This window comes from Mobula birostris, chromosome 22 (genome assembly GCF_030028105.1).
Source record: "Mobula birostris isolate sMobBir1 chromosome 22, sMobBir1.hap1, whole genome shotgun sequence".
Taxonomy (NCBI): domain Eukaryota; kingdom Metazoa; phylum Chordata; class Chondrichthyes; order Myliobatiformes; family Myliobatidae; genus Mobula; species Mobula birostris.
The window spans coordinates 7,210,082-7,231,837 of record NC_092391.1 but is presented as its reverse complement, the minus strand read 5'-3'; the positions used below and the strand labels follow the sequence as shown (position 1 = coordinate 7,231,837).

The window sequence follows — 21,756 nt, the reverse complement described above, 5'->3', positions numbered from 1 at the left end:
CCTTACTAATCAAGAACCTGTTAACCTCTGCTTTAAATATACCCAATGACTTGGACTCCACAGCAATGTGTGGCAATGAATTCCACTGATTCACCACCTTCTGGTTAAAGAAATTCCTCCCCATCTCTGTTGTAAAGGGACGTGCTTATATTCTGAGGCTGTCCCCTGGCCCTAGACTCCCCCACTACAGGAAACCTCCTCTTCACGTCCACTCTGTCAAGGCCTTTTAATATTTGATAGATGTCAGTGAGATCCCCCGTGAATATTCAATGCATCCCTTGTTTCTAAAACCCTACAAAAACATTCTGCAACAATGCTCTGCTCAGCAATTATGCAACTAATTCAGAAAAATAATCTCTGAAATTTCCAGAAAGCGTTTGTCACAACGTAATTGCTAATGTCTGGGAAACAACTCTGCAAAAATTGGAAGACTGTGGCGTGGAAACGCAGTGGTCAGCACCACCTGTGAGCTCGGAGTTTGACTCATGCCGCTGTCTGTAAGGGGCTTGTACGTTGTCTCTGTGGCCACGTGGGCTTCCTCCTGGTGCCCTGGTTTCCTTCCACATTCAAACATGTAGAGATTCAGGTAAGATGTGGGCATGCTATGTTGGCGCAGGAAACGTGGTGACCCAGTACATCCCTGGCAGTGTTAGTTGTTGATACAATTGACACGTTTCAATGTACATATGACAAATAAAGCTAATGTTTAAATCTTTAATAATTGAACCAATAGAATATATACTGTATCCAATCATTAATAAGTACATGAAACATTTTAACATTGTCATTACCAGCTTGAAAAATGCTTTAAAAGTGCATGGGAGAACATAGAACAGCACAAGCCCTTCAGCCCGTGATGTTGTGCCAGACATTTAATTGATTCTAAGATAAATGTAAACCTTCCCTCCCACATAACCCTCTGTTTTTCTTTCATCCATGTACCTATCTAAGGGTCGCTTTAATGTCCCTAATGTATCTGCCTTTTCCATCAACCCTGGCAGTGTTTTCCACACACCCTTCACTCTGTATAAAAGCACCTATCTCTGACAATCCCCGCCCATACTTCCCTTCAAACACCTTCAAATTATAACCTTTTCGCTTAAGCGATTTCCAGCCTGGGAAAAAGGCTCTGGGTGTCCACTCAATTTATGCCTCTTATCACTTGTACAGTACAGTGCAAAATGTATGTAGATAGGGTGCCTTGTAGATAGTGTAGACCTTTGCACAGTTCAGTAATTGACAATGAGGAGCAGACAGCAAGTTTCTAAATCTGGCGGGAGCAAAGGATGTCGGGAATGGTGAGCGTGGAGCGCCGCGGGACAGGTAGCAGAGAAGGAGGGCTGGCGGCCAATGTTGGCGTGGGTGCAGACACACCAGCAAGGCCATTTGATTCCAAACAATTGGTTTATTGATCATTACAGAATGTCTCTCTGGTGTTTCCTGCTCCCTCCCCTCTCCCTTCCCCCTTTCCCAACCATGATTCCCCTTTCCCTGTGCACTTCCACTCTCAGTCCACAGTAGAGACTCATATCAGAATCAGGTTTATCATCACTCACATGTCATGAAATGTGTTTTTTTTGAGGCAGCAGTACAGTGCAATACATAAAATTCCTACATTACTGTGCAAAAGTCTTAGGCATGCTAGCTATATATCTGTGCCAAGTGTTGGCACGTGGCCAAGTGGTTAAGGCATCGGACTATTGATCTGAAGGTCACTAGATCAAGCCTCAGCTTAGGTAGCGTGTTGTGTCCTTGAGCAAGGCACTTAACCACACATTGCGACGACACCGGTGCCAAGCTGTATCGGCCCTAGTGCCCTTCCCTTGGACAACATCGGTGGCGTGGAGAGGGGAGACTTGCAGCATGGGCAACTGCCAGTCTTCCATACAACCTTGCCCAGTCCTGTGCCCTGGAAACCTTCCAAGGCAAATCCATGGTCTCACGAGACTAACGGATACCTATAAGTGCCAAAGACTTTTGCACAGAACTGTTCACCTCTGTCAAGTCATTGTGTAAGGTTGGATTTCCAAAAGTCAGATCATTTGTCATTCAGATCATCGGTTAAAACAGGACAGTAACTCCCAGGAAGAGCTGGAAATTTTACATGGGTGAGAAAGGTGAACTGTCTATGCTTGGCCAAGAGCATCCATCTGAGATGTAAAAAAGGGATCATCATTCTGTAATCACTGGGTATCCGAAACCCCAACAGCCCCTGAGCAATCAGCAACAGTTACTCTGTACCTCCCCATCATCAGCCCAAACTGACCATGTCTAGGTTGTCGTATTAACAGGTCTGAAATTAGTTATAAAGCTATCTCCCACAAGCCCTCCTAGTTACAGGATAATTTGATTGCTGGTTGGATTTGAAGCCACATTTCTGTCCCCAGTTACCAAAAGTGCAAGCTGGAGTTACTGTTTTCCAAATGTCATCATCATCGTCATTCTGTGTTGCGTCGTATGACGTGGGCGATCATAGTCTATCCATGACCGTGATTGTTCTTGGCAAGTTTTTCTACGGAGGTGTTTTGCCATTACCTTTTTCTGGACAGTGTCTTTACAAAACAGTAATTCTGGATCAGCGAGGCCATTCAGCCCATCTTCATTTAACTTTCCACATAAACAGAACGTAAAATTAACTTAGGGCAGCTTGGTAGTTTAGTGGGTAGTGCAACACTTTACAGCATCAATGATTGGGGATCAATTCCCGTCACTGTCTATATTTGTACGTTCTCCCCATGACCGCGTGGGGTTTCGTCCGGCTGCCTAGGTTTCCTCCCACCTTCCAAAGATGTACGAAATAGGGTTAGTGATTTGTAGACGTGCGATGTTTGCACCAGAAGCATGGCGACTCTTGTGGGCTTCCCCAGCACATCCTCAGACTGGTTAATGCAAGCAATACATTTCACTGTACACTTTAATGTACATGTGACAAATAAAGCTAATCTTTCATTTTAATAATGTCAATCTTTAATCAGTCTTTGACAGGATGATAATTCAGTAATCTAGTGTGCTTTGGCTGCTGCCTCAGAACAACAAATTTCACAACATATGCCAATGATAATAAATGTGATGCTGATTCTAAATTCTGAATACTCCAATCCATCAGTTTTTACCCCACAACCATTAGGTTTTATCCCACAACCATCAGGCTTACTCTGCATCCATCAAGTTTACCCCACAACCGTAAGGCTTACCCTACAACCATCAAAATTACCCTATAACTATCAGGCTTACTGTACATTCATCAGGTTTACCCCACGACCATTGGGCTTACCCTACAACAAGGGTTCACAACCTTTTTTATGTCATGGATCCCGACTATTAACTGGGGGTCCGTGGACCCCAGATTGGGAACAACTGCTCCACAACCATCAGGCTTTACCCTACAATCATCAGGCATCTGATTATGTCGGTGTCTTTATGAGGAAAGCTCAGCAGCATCTCTACTTTCTTAGAAGTTTGCGAAGACTTGGCATGACATAAAACTTTGACAAACCTTTAAAGATGTGCGGTGAGATTATATTGTCTGGTCGCATCACAGTCCAGTATGGAAACACCAGGCTGTGAGGCAACCAGTCAATGAAGAGTAAATCCTACAAAGAGTAGTGGATACGGCCCAGGCCATCACGGGTAAAGCCCTTCCCACCATTGAGCACATCTACATGGAGCACTGTTGCAGGAAAGCAAAGCAGCATCCAGCATCATGAACTTCGGCCACTCAGGCCATGCTCTCTTCTCACTGTTGCCATCAGGAAGAAGCTACAGGAACATCAGGACTCACACCACAGGTGCAGGAACAGTTATTACCCCTCAACCATCAGGCTCTTGAACCAGAGGGAATAACTTCACTCAACTTCACTGAACTGTTCCCACAACCTATGGGCTTACTTTCAAGGACTCTACAACTAATTTTCTCAAAATGTATTGTTTATTTATTTATTATTATTTTGGTTTTTTTCTCTCTTTTTGTATTTTGTACATTGGTTGTTTGTCCAGTTGAGGGCAGCCTTTCATTGACTCTGTTGCATTTCTTATATTTACTGTGAATGCCTGCAAGAAAATGAATCTGGGGATTGTATATGGTGACACATATGTACTTTTATAATAAATTTACTTTGAACTTTTTATTCATTTCCATTAATGCTGCCTGCTCTGCTGAGATCCTTGCGAATGTTGTGTGTGTGTGTTGATATGGTTATACATATGAACTTTGATAATAAATTTACTTTGACTTTTGACTTTGAATTCTGAATTCTGTTAAAGAATTGGTCTGTTCACCAATACCTGCGCAATAGTCAGATTTGCCAAACTGCTCCACTTCTTGTGAGTAAGAGGCAGAATTTCACTTCTGCATATGGACACCGTTTATAGTGATATTGGAAGGATAACCTATCTGGCTTTCTGTATGTCCTTCAAGTCATGAATGCAATCTTCCTGTTTTAGCAGTCCTATTTCCATTTGTCCTAAAGTTAATTATTTTCAAAAAAAAAAATCAGCACAGGTCCAACGCTGTAGTGCAACTGTAGCCCAGATGTTCAATAATTTGGTCAACATATCTGGATTTTTGTTGCCTAGTAGATCACACTTGGAGTATTGTGTTCAGTTCTGGTCACCTCATTATAGGAAGGATGTGAAGGGTGCAGAGGAGATTTACCGGGATGCTGCCTGGATTGGAGAGCCTGTGTTTTGAACCCTCTCCAATGTCAGCCTATCCTTTCGAAGATAAGGGGTCCAAAACTGCTCACAATACTCCAAGTGATGCCTCATCAGTGTTTTATAAAGCCTCAGCATTAGATCCTTGCTTCCATATTCTAGTCCTCTCAAAATGAATGCTATTGTTGCATTTGCCTTCTTCCCCATCAACTCAATCTGCAAGTTAACCTTGAGGGAATCCTGCACAAGTCTCCCAAGTCCCTTTGCACCTCAGATTTTTGTATTTTCTGCCTGTTGGAAAATAGTGTATGCTTTTATTCCTTCTATCAAAGTGCATGACCACACACTTCCCAACACTGTGTAAGTCTTTCTACAGCCTCTCTGCTTCCACAAAACTACCTGACCCTCCACATATTTTCGTATCATCTGCAATCTTGGCCACAAAGCCATCAATTTCACCATCCAAATGGTTGACATACAATGTAGAAAGAAGGGTTCCAAAACCAGCCCCCGTGGAACACCACCAATCACCGGCAGCCAATCAGAAAAGGCTACCATTATTCCCACTCTTTGCCTCCTGCCAATCAGCCAATCCTCCATCCATGCCAGTATCTTTCCTGTAATACCATGGGCTCTTATCTTGCTAAGCAGCCTCATGTGCTGCACCTCGTCAAAGGCTTGCTGAAAATTCAGGTACACAACATCCATTGATTTTCCTTTGTCTATCCTACTTGTTATTTCCTTAAAGAATTCCAACAGATTTGTCAGCTTCTGAATCATTATCTTCTCGGAAGACAGAAGGTTGGGGGAAGGGAGGATTACAAGCTGGCTGGTGATAGGTGACACCAGGTGAGGTGGCAGGAGGGTGTATGAAAAAAGCCGGAAGATGATAGGAGGAAAAGGCTGAAAAAGAGGGAATCTGATAGGTGAGGATGATGGACCATGGACCGTGGAAGAAAAAAGAGGAGGGTGAACCAAAGAGAATGATGAGCAGGTGAGGAGAAGAGAAGTGTGAGAGGGGAACCAGATGGAATGGAAAGGAGAGGGGGGGGAATTACCGGAAGTTAGAAAAAAGAGATTCTTAATCTTTTTCGAGGAAAAGTTAAGGCTGTCCACTCAGCTGGACAAACATAGTTTAACGGCAGGAAACATTCAAGCTGGAAATACTATCAGCATGAGGAGGCAAGTGATTTATTATTACAGTAGATTTTTATGGGTATGGAAATGAAAGATTTATGAAAAATCCAATCATCCAAATATTTTTTGATTATTAACATTCTGTCAGTTTTAGTTGCTTTAACTACTTAATCAAAAAATAATTCTAGATAAGGCTAAATTCATGTGTTTTAAGCGTTTTATGTAATTTGTGGAGCACTTACCAACATCTCATTTGTCCAATTAATCACTGAGTTTGAAAACAGCGGGAGGTAACTGCTTTTGTACTGCTGATCTTCAGAGAATTAATTAGCTTGTAAAATATATTGCAGTACAAAAAATATGAGTAGTTTGTCTTCAGGGTTGGACATTTGTTCCTTGGGACCGACTTTTGTAATTGATTTCAGGATCAGAATCAGAATCAGGTTTAATATCACCGGCAAATGTTGTGAAATCTGTTGTTTTGTGGCAGCAGTACTTTGCAATACATAAAAATAAATCTGCAAATTAAAGCGAGGGTGCCTAAGACTTTTGCACAGTACTGTAGTAATTTTATGTATCGCACTGTACTGCAGCCGCAAAAAAAAACAAACATTATGAGATATGTGAGTGATGATAAACCTGATTCTGATATGGGTCTCTATTGTGGACTGAGAGTGGGAAGGGGCAGGGAGAGGGGAATCACCATTGGGAAAAGGGGAAGGGACAGGGGAGGGAGCAGGAAGCACCAGAGAGACATTCTGTAATGATCAGTAAACTAATTGTTCAGAATCAAGTGACCTTGCCTGGTGTCTCAGGGCTGGGTGTGTCTGCACCCACACCACCCCCCACCCCAGCACTCCTCCTCTGCCACCTGTCCCACACCCCTCCTGCAGCTCTCCTCCTTCATCGTCCTCAATGTCCTTTGCTACCGCCTGATTTACAAATGCAGGTCAGGCCGCCTCTGTGGAGGGGAGTAAACAGTCAACATTTCAGACCAAGTCCCTTCGTCAGAACTGGAAAGGTAGGGAGAATAGGGCCTCTGCCCCTTCCCTCTTCAGTCCTGACGAAGGATTCCAGCCTGAAACGTTGACTGATCGTTTCCACGGATGCTGCTGAGTTCCTCCAGCGTGTTGTGAAGGTAGGGAGAAGAGACGGTGGGGGAGGGGATGGAACACAAGCTGGCAGGTAACAGGTGAGATTAGGTGAGGGGGAAGGTGGGTGGGGGAGCAGGGGATGAAGTTAGAAGCTGGGAAGTGATAGGTGGGAAAGGTAAAGGGCTGAAGAAGGAGGAATCTGATAGGAGGGAGCGTGGGCCATGGGAGAAAGGGAAGGAGAAGGAACACCACAGGGAGGTGATCAGTCAGTGAAGAGAAGAGGTAAGAGGGGAGCCAGAATGGGGATTGGAAAAAGAGAAAGGGTGAGTGCGCAGAAAATACCAGAACTTGGAGAAATCAATGTTCATGCCATCAGGTTGGAAACTACATAGATGGAATACGAGGTGTTGCTCCTCCTATTTGGGAGTGGGGACCAATATTCCAATTCTACAAGCAAGATGCGAGAAATTCAGTGTATCAGCAGCATCTAGAACACAGTACATAGAACATTACAGCACAGTAAGGCCCTTCAGCCCACAATGTTGTGCTGACCTTTTAACCTACACTAAGATTATTATAATCCTTCACCCCCCCGCTTCATTTTTCTATCATCCATCTGCCTATCTAAGAGTCTCTTAAATGTCCCCCATGTGTCTGTCTCTACCACCACCCCAGCAGGCTGTTCCACACACCCACCACTCTCTGTTTAAAAAACCTGCCTCTGACATTCCCCCATAACTTCTTCCAATCACCTTAAAATTATGCCCCTTACATTAGCCATTTTCACCTTGGGAAAAATTCTCTGGGTTTCCACTCTGCTTATTCCTCTTATCATCGTGAACACCTCTTTCAACTCACCTCTCATCCTCCTTCTCAAAGGTGGCCGGATAAAATTCTGAGGGGTGCTGACAGGTTTCCCCGCCCCTGTTCTAGCAACTTTCTACAGGAGCACCATCAAGAGGGTCCTGTCCGGCTGCATCATTGTGTGCTACGGAAGCTGCAGGGCGTCAGACCACGAGACCCTACAGAGGAGAGTAAAAACCACCGAGGGGATCTCCAGGGTCTCCCTCCTCCTGTTTGTGACATTTACTGGAAGTGTTGCAGATGAAGGGCCCGTAGCAATGTTGAGGATCCCTACCACCCATCCCACAATCTCTTTGACCCACTACCCTCAGGAAGGAGGTTCAGGAGCATCAGGACTAGGTCTGCCAGACTGGGTAACAGCTTCTTCCCTCAGGCTGTGAGACTAATGAATACCCTGTCACCACTGAGGTCTCGTCACTAGGACAGCCAGCTGTTTACAGTTTACCTCAACTGCACGCTACATGCAACTTGAAATATATTTTATTAACTGACTTCATGGTAATATTTTGTTCTGTGTGATATATATGTATTATGCGTGCACTATGGTCCGGAGGAATGTTGTTTTGTTCGCTTGCACATACGTACAGTCAGATGACAATAAACTTCAACTTGAACTAGAACCAAGAGGCATCATGTCAGATCATGTCAAAAATCTGGAAGTCAAGATCTGCTAGCCAAAGCCCCGGGTCTGCAAGTTTGTGAGTCCACTTGCAGTTGGATGCCTGTCCTGGGACTGGACGACTGTCTGTGCGTATGAGGGGTGGATGCAGGGCCGGACTTTGGGCAGGGCTAGGCTGGGCTGCAGCCCAGGGGCCCGAGCTGCAGAGGGACCCAAAGTAGGTAGCTATCATCATGGCAGACAAAAAAAATATGAGAGTGGAGCACAGAAAAGATAAAAGAAACAAGAAAAAGAGGACTGTGAGAAAGAAGCATTAAAAAAGACATTGAAATTGACAGAATTTTTAAACCTGTTCTCGATGATGCAGCAGTACCATTGCTCCTGTCACAGTCTGAGACCGGTGGACAAATGGAGACTTGTTCAACAGCTAGCGCTAACACCAGCGTTAGCACAGGACCACCGTCCTTGCCACAGTCAGCAGCTAACGTTGAAGAGGCAGAGAGCATGACTTTGGGATTCCCAACCACAGAGGCCTCCAAACAACCAAGTCGGGCCGCCATTAATGTTAATGTTACCGCTGCTGAGGATCCTTACAGCACTGATCCTGCTCGCTGGGGAAAGGAAATGTTAGATGATTCAGTCCGAGCATACTGGGCTACGAAAGGGCCGGAGTCCTGCCGGAATAACGATGTGGATATCAAAGCTTTGGAACGAGTATACAAACAGCAGAGACATTTTTTCTCCAAATTTCACTTCAAACGCAAGCTCGTAAATGGTGAGTACATATCAAGGCAATGGCTCCTTATTCCCCTTCCATCGGCTGTGTGTTTTGCTTTGCATGCCAGATCTTCAGTGATGGTAACTGTCAGTCCATCCTCGAAACTGGCTTTAGCAACTGGAAAGGTGCCGCTGAGCGCATAGGAGAGCATGAAAATAGCGAACACCACAGGAAAATGATACTGACCTACGTTACACTAGTGTCTGACAGCGGAAGAATAGATACGAAACTGCAAAAACAGTTCCAGTCAGAGTGTGTCTGCTGGATCAACGTATTGAGAAGAGTGTTGGTGGTTGTGAAGCTTTTGGTTGAGAGAGGACTGGCTATCCGAGGCTCCAGTGACATATTTGGCAGGCCTGATAACAGCAACTACATAGGCTCAGATCCACAATGGGACAGGACAGGCTGAGTCATCTCACTCTGATGTCCCTTGAAAGTGATCTTGTTCGGAAACTGGATTTTAGTGATCTGATCAAGGACTTTGCTGCAAAGAAATCCAGAAGAACTAGGCTTTAATTTTGAAAAACAAGCATCTGACTTTGTAAATATCTAGGCTTGTGTGTCAGTGCTGTTCCTGTTTTTGTGGCAATAGGCTAATAGTTGACTGTTTACAAACTTAGTAAGTAATAAGTGATCGTTACTCTGCAAGCCAGACAGTACAGCAATAGGTTAGTATGTGCTAGATCTCATTTTTCAAAAAGATTGTTGGACTATTGTCAAGTTTCCTGATTTGCCATAGTGCCATCCCTCTTGGCCTTTTTGTCTCTCATTTCCATTTTACTTTCGCTCACAGTTCTGAGAAAAATACCTAGATAAAAATGCGTTAGTATTGTTTGAGAATTAAGGCCTATGGTATGTGCAGTAATAGCTAAATGAAAATTTAAGATTGGGTACATCATATTTCATCTCCCTCGTAACTTTACGAAGCCAACTAAGCCTAGGTCAATTTTTGAGTGCTTTAGATGCTGTCCTTCAAACTAAGAATCTGCATTACTTTCTGTCCTCCCTCTTAAGGCCCGTAAGTTTATAGCCTGCGTATTGTACTAAACCAATATCTTGGTCCACAGCTTTGATATTTAGACCAGTACGACCTTTGTTCTTGTTCCTGCCTTTTTTTGCTTGGTACAGCAGCATTTTACGGTGTCGGCAGGGGTCCATCAGGGCCTCCAGCCCTGGGGCCCAGACCCCACTAAATCCGGCCCTGGGTGGATGGGTGGACAAGAGGGAGGAAAGGAGCTTGATTTGCTGCTGTTCTACTGAACGTTGTGGGCATGCTATGTTGGCACCGGAATGTGTGGCAACACTTGTGGACTGCCCCCAGCACAAAGAGTCACAGAGCACTACAGCACAGAAACAGGCCCTTCGGCCTATCTAGTCCATGCTCAACTATTAATCGGCCTAGTCCCATCGACCTGCACCTGGACCATAGCCCTCCGTAACCCTCCCATACATGTACCTATCAAGATTTGTCTTAAATGATGAAATCGAACCCACATCCACCACTAGCTCGTTCCGCACTCTCACCAGCCTCTGAGTGAAGAAGCTGCCCCCCTAAACATTTCACCTTTCACTCTTAGCCCATGTTACCACCCTCTATTGAGATTAGAACTAGATGGTCTGGTTAGACTTTAGTTCTAGCCTCTTCTAGCCTCAGTGGAAAAAGCCTGCTTGCATTCACTCTATCTATACCCCTGATAATTTTGTATACCTGAGTCAAATCTCCTCTCATTCTCCTACGTCCCAGAGAATGAGGTCCTACTCTATTCAATCTTTCCCTATTACTCAGGCCCTCCAGTCCTGGCAATATCCGTGTAACCTCCTTCAATCTTATTGACATCTTTCCTGTAGGTAGGTGACCAAAACTGCACACAATAATCCTGAAACACACCCTTAGGTTATGCTTTATTAATGCTAATGACGCATTTTACTGTATGTTGTGATGTACATGTAATAATTAAATGAAAATGACTTCAAGTGGTGGTTTATTTGAGACAAAGATTCCTTTGTTCACCCGAGGTATCTCTCCCTGTGAGAGCTGTGAAGGTGGAGTCTTCACATACATTCTGGGTAGAGACCGACAGACTTCGAACTACAGGGGAATCAGAGCGTATGGAAACATGCAGGATATGACATGACTTAATTTACACTCAGTGGCCACTTTATTAGTACACCTGTACACATGCTTATTAACGCATGGACTCTGACCCTGAGACTCTGCACGTGGTTCAAGTGATTTTGAATGAATCATTTTGATGAATCTTGTGATTCATCGGAGTTAAGGGTCAAGGATCAAGGATCATGAACCAAAGGTCATGGGTCATATGTCAAGGATCAAGTATCAAGGTTAAAGGATCAAGGGTCGGGGATCAAGGATCAAAGATTGAGAATCAGGGATCAAGGGTCAGCTTTACTTGCCATATACATCTACAGTACATGTATTGGGAATTTGCTATGGTGTGTTGGCGGAACATGCAACAAGAACAACATTCAACAATTTTAAAGAATAAAGAAATATATAAAAATGATAGAAGTACAGATATGGAATAAGATATGCACAAATACATAAATACCAGCTTGTATTTACCATGTAAACAACAGTTTAAAAAGTGGTTTAGAGTGTTTACAGTGCAGTGTAGTGACTGGGGTTATAGATAGAGTGGAGTGGACTACCTCATGGCGTAGTTGTAGCACAAATCCGTTCTAAAGTGAAGCGCACAGTTCAAAGCCAGTGACTACTCTGTGAAGTTAACTGAATGGTACTCGATAAGCAGGGGTTAGGAGAAGGACAGTTCCCCTGCACCTCAAATGTTTCTAATGAAGGCAGGATATCTTTGGACATGTACAAAGGTGCTGATTCACACTTACCTGGAAGGAATTAAGTACCACAAAGACATAACCGAGGGCAATATTGAGATGGACCAAAATGCCACAAAACCAGGTCAGACCCAACACTGGCAAGAGTATCACCACGGGCTTGATGGCCACCCTGTAAAGAAGAGAAACATTGCAAAGTTAAACCTTTGCTCAATTAAATGCAGCATAAAGTGAAACGTGAAGTCAGTCCATTCTGTGATCCTCTGAGCAAATGGCAGTGGGTCCTGCTGGAAAAGCTGACAGGTGTAGAAATATTCAGCGGTTCGGGGGGCGTCTGGAGAGGGAAAGAGGGGAGGAGGGAGGGAGAGAGGGGGAGAGGGAGGGGGAGGGGGGAGAGAGGGAGGGAGAGAGGGGAGGGAGAGAGGGGGAGGAAGAGAGAGAAGGGGAGGGAGAAAGAGAGATGGGGAGGGAGAGGGGGAGGGAGAGAGGGGGAGGGAGGGAGAGAGGGAGGAAGAGGAGGGAGAGAGAGGAGGAGGGAGAGAGAGGGGGAGGGAGAAAGAGAGGGAGAGGGAGAGGGAGAAAGTGAGGGGAGAGAGAGGAGGAAAGAGAGGGAGAGAGAGGGAGGGAGAGAGGGAGAGAGAGGGAGGGAGAGAGGGAGAGAGAGGGAGGGAGAGAGGGAGAGAGAGGGAGGGAGAGAGGGAGAGAGAGGAGGAGAGAGGGGAGAGAAAGAGGGAGAGAGAGAGGGAGAGAGAGGGGAGAGAAAGAGGGAGAGAGAGAGAGGGAGAGAGAGGAGGAGAGAGGGGAGAGAAAGAGGGAGAGAGAGAGGGAGAGAGAGGGGAGAGAAAGAGGGAGAGAGAGAGAGGGAGAGAGAAAGAGAGAGAGAGAAAGAAAGAGAGAGAGAAAGAGAGAGAGAAAGAAAAAAGTGAGAGAGAGAGGGAAAGAGAGAGAGAGAAAGAGAGAAAGAAAGAAAGAAAGAAAGAAAGAAAGAAAGAAAGAAAAGGGTTAACAGTTCCTGGCTGAAGGGCAATAGGGTGGTGGGGAGAAATAGACAGGAAGGTGGGAGAGGGATGGAGAGGGATAGATAGTTCAAAGAGGCCATCTTTGATAGGGTGAGGTCAGGGTTGCCATGGTGATAAGTCACTGATGAGGCCATCTGGTGGGTGAGACACACAAAATGCTGGAGGAACGCAGCTAGTCAGGTATCATCTATGGAGGGGACAAACAGTTGAGGTTTCAGGCTGAGACCCTTCATCAGGACTTGTGGGTGAAGATAATTAGAGGGAGTTTGTGTTTCTATCCATTTACTGACCTAATGCTTCTAGAATGTGGTGTCTGAGAGTTAGGGGTGTGCTGCTGGAGTAGCCTCAACTGCAGTCAGGTTTTAAATTTTATACATGTGGATGTAGAGATATAGCTCAGTAACAGGCCCTTCCATCCCAATGAGCCCGGGATGCCCCGTGTGACCAATTAACCAACCAACCGCTACGTCTTTGGACTGTGGGAGGAAACTGAAGTACCCGGAGGAAACCTATGCAGTCACAGAGAAAACATACAAACTCCTTACAGTCAGTGGCAGGAATGTCTTATCCTTCTAACAAGAAGCCGAACGTGTGAGTTAATCTCGTGGACACAGTGGAGATTTATTTAAGAAGGGATACAGCTCGGTGACCAGCCCTCCCGGCCCTACAAACCAGTGCAGCCAATTACACCCAATTAACCTACTAACCATACGTCTTTGGAATGTGGGAGGAAACCAGAGCACTGGGAGGAATCACATGCACTCACGTGAAGAATGGACAAATGCCGTACAGAAAGTGGCGGAATTGAACTAAATCCCTGGTACGCTTATAGTGTAGCACAAAACACTGTGCTACAATACTGTCCATAAATCTCCTTTAAACTTTCCTCCTCTCATCAGAAAGCCATACTGATGCACCACCAATAACTCCAAAAGACTGGAAGTAGAGTAAGTACTGAAAGGCTTTTATTCGCAGTAAAATGTGACCTCCACCATGCTGAGTATCTGCCCCTGGACTGACAGGAGGAGCAATGGCGCAATCACCTTTATTCAGGGTCAACAGAGTTTGCAACAGTTTCCATCTCCTTTATGGGCAATTTTGTGATGTAACTACCATTTAAAACTTACTTTCCAGCTTGCAGTCTCACTGACATACCCAGGATTAATCGCTCACTGAGAAGATAGCAGTCAGCTGCCATCCTGAGCTTTGCAGACTTCAGGTTCTGCTGGGGAGGGAATTCTGGGATTTACTGCCAGTCACCAGTCAGTACAAGTTGGGATAATGTGACACATAGAACATCACAGCACAACACAGGCCCTCAAGTACCAATCTTTTAGTTTACTCCAAGGTCAATCTAACCTTTCTCTCCTATATAGCCCTCCATGTTTCTATCAGCTATGTGCCTATCTCAGAGTCTGTTAAATGTCCCTAATGTATCCGCCTCCACCACCACTCCTGGCAGGGCGTTCCTGTTATGGGGAAGCAGGTTCACAGGTTTGGTAAGTGAGACAGAAGACACTGGTTTTGAATAAGTACGTTAACTACTTATTTATAGACAAACAATAAAACATTCAACCAAACATCTAATTCTAACAGGTACTCACCTAAGCTATCCTAAGTAACAAAAACTATTATACTAAACTTTTAGTAACACTTCAAACTCAACAGGTACTTTATTAAGTCTTCCCAATTACAAAACTAAACATTCACAGATACTTAGCTAAGAGAGTGTGTGGGCCCTCCTATCTCTTCAGCAAACTTTCCCAATGGTTCTTCAGCATTGATTCCAACCCCAGTGTGAAAATGAGCCCCTGGAGACAAAGGAAAGAGCCCGAGTCTCTCGCACATACTATTCTTATACCCCTGAGGCATCCAGACTGGATACCAATGCCTTGGCATGCAAGGCAACCAATGGGAAAGAGCTGCTCACATCAAATTTGCTGGTGAACGCAGCAGGCCAGGCAGCATCTCTAGGAAGAGGTACAGTCGACGTTTCGGGCCGAGACCCTTCAAACGACCCTTCAAAAGAGCTGCTACATCCTTCAAATGGGCCAATCAACAACCACCTTGGTGGAAGCGGCTTTCAACCAGCAAGTAAGCTACCCTTCACATTACAGGTCCACGCACCACCACTCCGTGTGAAGAACTTAACTCAGAAATCCCCCTATTATAATAATAATAACTTTATTTATACAGCACCTTTCACACATTAAGGTGCTTTACATAGATTGTAAAGATAAATCAATATAGTTGTAAAAGTATGAGACAAAATTTAAAATCATAAGTAAAGACAAACATTATATAGAATAAAATGTAGTTGAATACATTAAATTATATACATGTAAGCAACCTTAACAGACATTAAGTAATTCTATAAGCAGGCCAAATTAAAAATGTAGGTTTTTAGAAGTAGATCCTATACCTTCCTTAATCATCTTAAAATTATGCCCCCTTCTAGCCATTCCTGCCCTGGGAACAAGTCTCTGGCTATCCATACAGTCATGCCTCGTAACATCTTGTACTCATCTATCATCGCGCCTCATCCTCCTTCGCTCCAAAGGGAAAAGCCCTAGCTTGCTCTAACTATCCTCGTAAGACGTGATCATCCTGGTAAATCTCCTCTGCACCCTCTCCAAAGCTTCCACATGAGGCAATGAGAACTCAGCACGATATTCCAAGTGTGGTCTACCTGAGATGTGATGTAAAACCTACAGCTGTTCTTAACCATTCCTTGTTGTTATTTTAATGTTTGGGATATACTGTGATTTGCAGCCATTTCAGACCAATATTTAGAGTTACTTATTTTATTTTATTTAGAGATACAGCATAATAACAGGTCTTTCGGTATAAATGAGCTCGTGCTGTACAATTACACCCTGCCCACGTGACCAATTAACCTACTAACCCGTGCACCTTTGGAATATGGGAGGAAACCGGAGAACCTGGCGGAGAAACCATGCAGTTGCAGGCAGGATGGACAAAGTCCTTACAGACGATGGAAGAATTGAACCCAGGTCACTGGTATTTTAATAGTGTTACACTAACCGCTATGCTCATTTCTAAAGCTCATCTCTGCTCGAAAGGGACATCCTTCTATTCTGTGCCCTCTGGACCTAGACTCTCCCACAATAGCGGGTGTTCCCAGTGTTTTTTATGCTATGGACTCCAACCATTAACCGAAGTGTTGGTGGATCCTAGATTGGGAACATCTACACTATAAAGACATGCTGTGTGTATGAGAGAGAAATCCTGTGTGCCTGTGAGAGAGAGACAGCGAGAGAGAGAGAGAGAGAGAGAGAGAGACAGACAGACAGACAGACAGAGAGAGAGAGGAAGGATACACTGAATGTGCGTACTTGTGTAAGCATGAGAGAGAGCAAGAGGGAGAGACACTGTGGTATAGAGGGATACAGCATAGAAACAGGCCTTTCGGCCCACTAAATTTGTGCTGACCATCAGCTACCAATTTACAACAATCCAATATTAATCTCAAGCAACATGTAATCTACTGGAGGAACTCAATGGGTCGAGCAGCACCTGTGGGAGGAAAGGAACCGTCAACATTTCAACCTGATGGTTGAGGAGAAGAAATGCTAAATCATTTGAAGGTGGGTCTTCGAGCTCTGATGGTACTAAAAAGAAAAGAGAACACCCTGGATAAAACCATAAGACCATAAGCCACAGGAGGAGAATTAGGCCATTGGGTCCATCAAGTCTGCTCCACCATTCCATCATGGCTGATTTATTATCCCTCTCAACTCCATTCTCCTGCCTTCTCCCCATAACCTTTGATGCCCTGATTAATGAAGAATCTATAAATCTCCTCTTAAATATACCCAGTGACTTGGCCTCCACAGCCATCTGTGGCCTTGAACTCAACAGATTCACTACGCTCTGGCTAAAGAAATTCCTTCTCATCTCTATTCTAAAGGGGCATCCTTGTATTCTGAGGCTGTGTCCCTTGGTCCTAGACTCCCCCACTATTGACAACATCCTCTCTATCTAGGTCCCCCCTCATTCTCCTAAACTGTGGTCAGTGCAAGAACAGAGCCATCTAATGTGGTCCTAGTAAAGTAACGTGGGGAGCCCTGCTTTGTACCTCTACAATCTTCTGCTTTAATTCTGGATTTCCATTGTCTGCAGTTTATTTTTATTTCCCTGTTGCCCTGGATCAAGTTTGACATTCTTGAATTGGAAATGAAGATCAGTACTGATACAGTGTGTATACTGTGAGCATTTCCATCATACACACCAGCAGGGCTTAACTGTCCTCTGATAACTGCGATATGTCCGCAGGGCAGCGGTCACTTTGCCCTCACCCTGCCCACGTGACAGCCCCAGTAGGTGCCGCTTTCATACCACTCACCACATCTGGATGTAAAGCCGATGAGGCAGACTGGCCCCTGGTACCAACATTGTGGAGCGGCGCCTGAAACTCGCGACTGTAATCACAACAACCCGGCACAGGACGAATGTGTTAACCTGCAATGCAAGAGCAGGAGTATCCCCTTAGGAAATAAGAAGCAGGCGTGCTTTTATATATTTTTTTATTTAGAGAAACAGCATGGCACCAGGCCCTTCTGGCGCAATGAAACTACGCCGCCCATGTGAACATAAGAACATGAGAAATGGGAGCAGGAGTCGGCCATCCGGCCCATTGAGCCTGCCCCACCATTTAATAAGATCGTGGCTGATCTGTCCATAAACTCAGCTCCATCTACCTGCCTTATCCTTATAACCCTTAATTCCCCTACTATGTAGAAATCTATCCAACTGTATCTTAAATATATTTAGTGAAGAAGTCGCAATTGCTTCCCTGGGCAAAGAATTCCACAGATTCACCACTCTCTGGGAAAAACAGTTTCTCCTCATCCCCTTCCTAAATCTTCTCCCCTGAATCTTTAGGCAATGTCCCCTAGTTCTTGTCTCACCTACCAATGGAAATAACTTTCCTGCTTCTATCTTACCTATCCCTTTCAAAACTTTGTATGTTTCCACAAAATCCCCTCTCATTCTTCACATTTTTGGCGGAATTGGTTAGGTATCACTATGTTATTGTTTAGTGTACCAAGAGTAAGAAGCTTTAGTTTGTGTGCATTCTTGACAGATCGTTCCCTACGTCGGTACATCGAGGCAGTAAAAAGAAAACAGCATGTGGTCCCGAAGAGGGGTCTCAGACTAAATCATCAACTGTTTATTCCCCTCCACAGATGCTGCCTGACCTGCTGAGTTCCTTCAGCATTTGTGTAACTTACTCTGGATTTCCAGCATCTACAGAATCTCTTGTGTCTCTGTGTTGCAGAATATGTGGTGCAGTCACAGGGAAAGCGCAGTGCAGGTGGACAAATAAAGTGTAATATCTAATTGATATTAATGTGAAATATACATATGTATACAGAATACTAGAAGTAGCTTTATTTGTCACACGTACAGTGAAATGCATCGTTTGTATCAATGACCAACATTGTCAGAAATTGCAGGGCACTGAGGAATGTTGTAGAATAAAGGGATCTGGGAACACAGGTCCATAATTCACTGAAAATGCCATCACAGGTAGACAGGGTCATAAAGAAAGCTTTTGGCACATTGGCCTCATAAATCAATGTAGTGAGTACAAAAGATGGGGTGTTATGTTGAAGTTGAATAAGACATTTGTAAGGCCTAATTTAGAGCATTGTGTGCAGTTTTGGTCACCTACCTACAGAAAAGATGTAAATAAGGCTGAAAGAGTGCAGAGGAAATTTACAAGGATGTTTCTGGGCCTGGAGGACATGAGTTATAGGGAAAGATTGAATAAGTTAGGACTTTATTCTTTAGAATGTAGAAGATTGAGAGGAGATTTGATAGAGGTATACAAAATTATGAGGGGTTTGGATCGGGTAAATGCAAGCAGGTTTTTCCACTGAGGTTGGTTGGGACTACAACCAGAGATCATGGGTTAAGGGTGAAAGGTGAGGAGTTTAAGGGGAACATGAGAGGAAACTTCTTCATGCAGAGGGTTGTGGAAGTGTGGAATTAACTTCCAGCACAAGTGGTGCATGCGAGCGTGATTTCAATGTTTGAGAATTTTGGATAGGTACATGGATGGTAGGGGTATAGAAGGCTATGGTCCCTGTGCAGGTCAATGGGAATAGGCAATTTAAATGGTTTTGGCATGGACTAGCTGGTCTGAATGGTCTGTTTCTGTGCTGTACTTTGCTATGACTCTATGGTCTATGTGCTGGGGGCTGTCCACGGGTGTCTCCACTCTTCTGGCAGTGATATGGAGTGCTCACAACCAACGTTCCCAGCAAAAAAGTATCTGGCTTCCACTCAATTTATGCCTCTTACCATCTTGTCACCTCTCATCCTCCTTCACTTCAGAGAGAAAAGCCCTAGCTCACTCAACCTAGCTTTATAAGACATGCTCTCTAATCCAAGCAGCATCCTGGTAGATCTCCTCTGCACCCTCTCTAAAGCTTCCACATCCTTCCTATAATGAGGTGACCAGAACTGTGCACAATGCCCTGAGTGTGGTCTCACCAGGGCTTTATATAACTGTGATATTACCCTATGGTAATGAGATTTGCTAAGGAACAATTTAGAAGGAAGCTGACAGAGGAAGGATATTGACTCTGGAAGATGTTTCATGAACAAAGCCTTTGCTGATGATGAAAGTTGATGATTGTCAGCATCTTATGTTTGATTTGGGTGCAGATTTGTTATTCCTTCTTGCAGTTTAACTTCCTTAAGCTTGCTTGCATTTGTATATAATAAGGCATAGGGGGAGAATTAGGCCATTTGGCCCATCGAGTCTACTCCGTCATTCCATCATAACTGGCTTATTATCCCTCTCAACTCCATTCTCCCACCTTCTCCCCATAACCTTTGACACTCTGACTAATCAAAAAAAATCGACCGCCACTTTAAATATACCCAATGATTTGGCCTCCATGGCTGTCTGTGGCAATGAGTTCCACAGATTATCCACCCTCTGGCTAAAGAAATTCCTCCTCATCTCTTTTCTAAAGGGACATCCTTGTATTCTGAGGTTGTCTGCTGGTCCTAGACTTCTCCCAGTCTGGGAAACATCCTCTCCATGTCCATTCTATATTCAATATTCAATGAGATCTTCCTTCATTCTTCTAAACTCCAGCAAGTACAGGTTCAGAGCCATCAAACACTCCTCACGCATTAACCTTTTCATCCCCAGGAACATTCTTGTGAACCTCCTCCAGATCCCGTCCAATGCCAACACATCCTTTCTTAGATAAGGGGCCCAAAACTTGACAGCCTGACCAATACCTTATAAAACCTCAGCATAACATTCTTTTCCGTTAGCTCTAGTTTGCGGATAAATGTGATTTTTTTCCCTTTCTCTTTTCTTTGTTTTCTCAGCTCCTCTTTCTCGTTCGTTTCCACTCTTAATAAAACGATCAAAAGCAATACATTTTATGCCTTATTCTTAGCTTTCAAAGGACATTTTGGATCACAAAAGTGTCAGGATCCAGTACTTAGAAAGTGAGTAAGAGATTAGCGCGAGGATTGAAAGCCTGATACTGAATGTGATGACGGTAGTGGAAAGAAGGCTACTCACGGTCAGAGTAAAGAGCACGGGCCCAACAAAGGCCCAGATGACGTTGCTCGCTATGTTTAGCCAGCAATGACTGTCCGCCATGTATCCGTCACCGGTAGTTGCTATGGTGATGACCACAATAGAAACTGGGAATCCTGAAAGGAAAAATGTGGAAATTCTTTTCCTGTTTCTCAGTGACAATCGCTTCTCTTGCTTATTTCTTATGCAGATACAGAAAATGAATTCATTCAGTTGGTTTCCCTTATATAGGCCTTTTCTCTTGCAGTAATTGCTACGAATTTATTTGTTCAAAATCGTTAAGACCGTGTAACTAATGCTCTTACTATTTAATGTTAGATATAATATTGATGACACAGTAATAAGTGTAATAGGCCAAGTCTCAGAAGCTGTGAACTCAATCAGCTCCATCGTGGGCACTAACCTCCCCACGATCGAGGACACCTTCAAAAGGCGATGCCTCAAGAAGATGGCATCCATCATTAAGGACCTCCACCACCCAGGACATGCCCTCTTCTCATTGCTACCATCAGAGAGGAGGTACAGTTCAAAGTTCAAAGGTCGGAGTACAATTATTATCAAAGTATGTATACTATACACAACCTTGAGATTCATTTCTTTGCAGGCAGGCACAAAACAAAGAAACCCAATAGAACCCATTAAAAAAGACCTTCAAACACCCAATGTACAAAAAAGAAGAACAAATCCAGCAAACAATAAAAAGTAAGCAATACAGGAGCCTGAAGGCTCACACTCAATGATTCAGGAACAGCTTCTTCCCCTCTGCCATCTGATTGAGAATGGACAATGAACATGTACACTATCTCAATATTATTTTCCTTATTTTTGTTCTATTATTGTACTACCAATTTATTTTAATTCATATACAGTATATAAGTTATAATTTATAGTTTTTCTTCAGATCTCAACACCGCTTCATCATTTTCCAAGGCCACTCACTCTTAGTCGTACCTGCTCAGGGTCCTACTCTGGCACAGATGTCCAGAATAGGCAGATTACCTTATTACAATGTACTGCTGCCACAAAGCAATATATCATGACAAATGCCAGATTCTAATCATCCACTCCACCCCTCCCCACTCCCTGTTCACAGGGAAGTTATACTGACAGCAGTCACATACATACTGAAGGACGTCGAATCTTTCAGATCTGAGGGACATTTACCACAATTACTCGCTCTTCCC

At 44.1% G+C, this 21,756-nt stretch overlaps 1 protein-coding gene across 1 annotated transcript in view; it reads right to left on the bottom strand.

Moving 5' to 3' along the window:
• Positions 1-21,756, bottom strand: part of adgrd2 (adhesion G protein-coupled receptor D2) — a 152,905-nt gene that overhangs the window by 21,158 nt on the left and 109,991 nt on the right. Inside the window, exons 14-16 of the mRNA XM_072240666.1 lie at positions 20,555-20,688; positions 17,345-17,460; positions 12,011-12,131 (exon numbers count right to left, since the gene is read on the bottom strand). Coding sequence (XP_072096767.1) covers positions 12,011-12,131; positions 17,345-17,460; positions 20,555-20,688 — 371 coding nt within the window. The remainder of the gene's footprint in view (positions 1-12,010; positions 12,132-17,344; positions 17,461-20,554; positions 20,689-21,756) is intronic.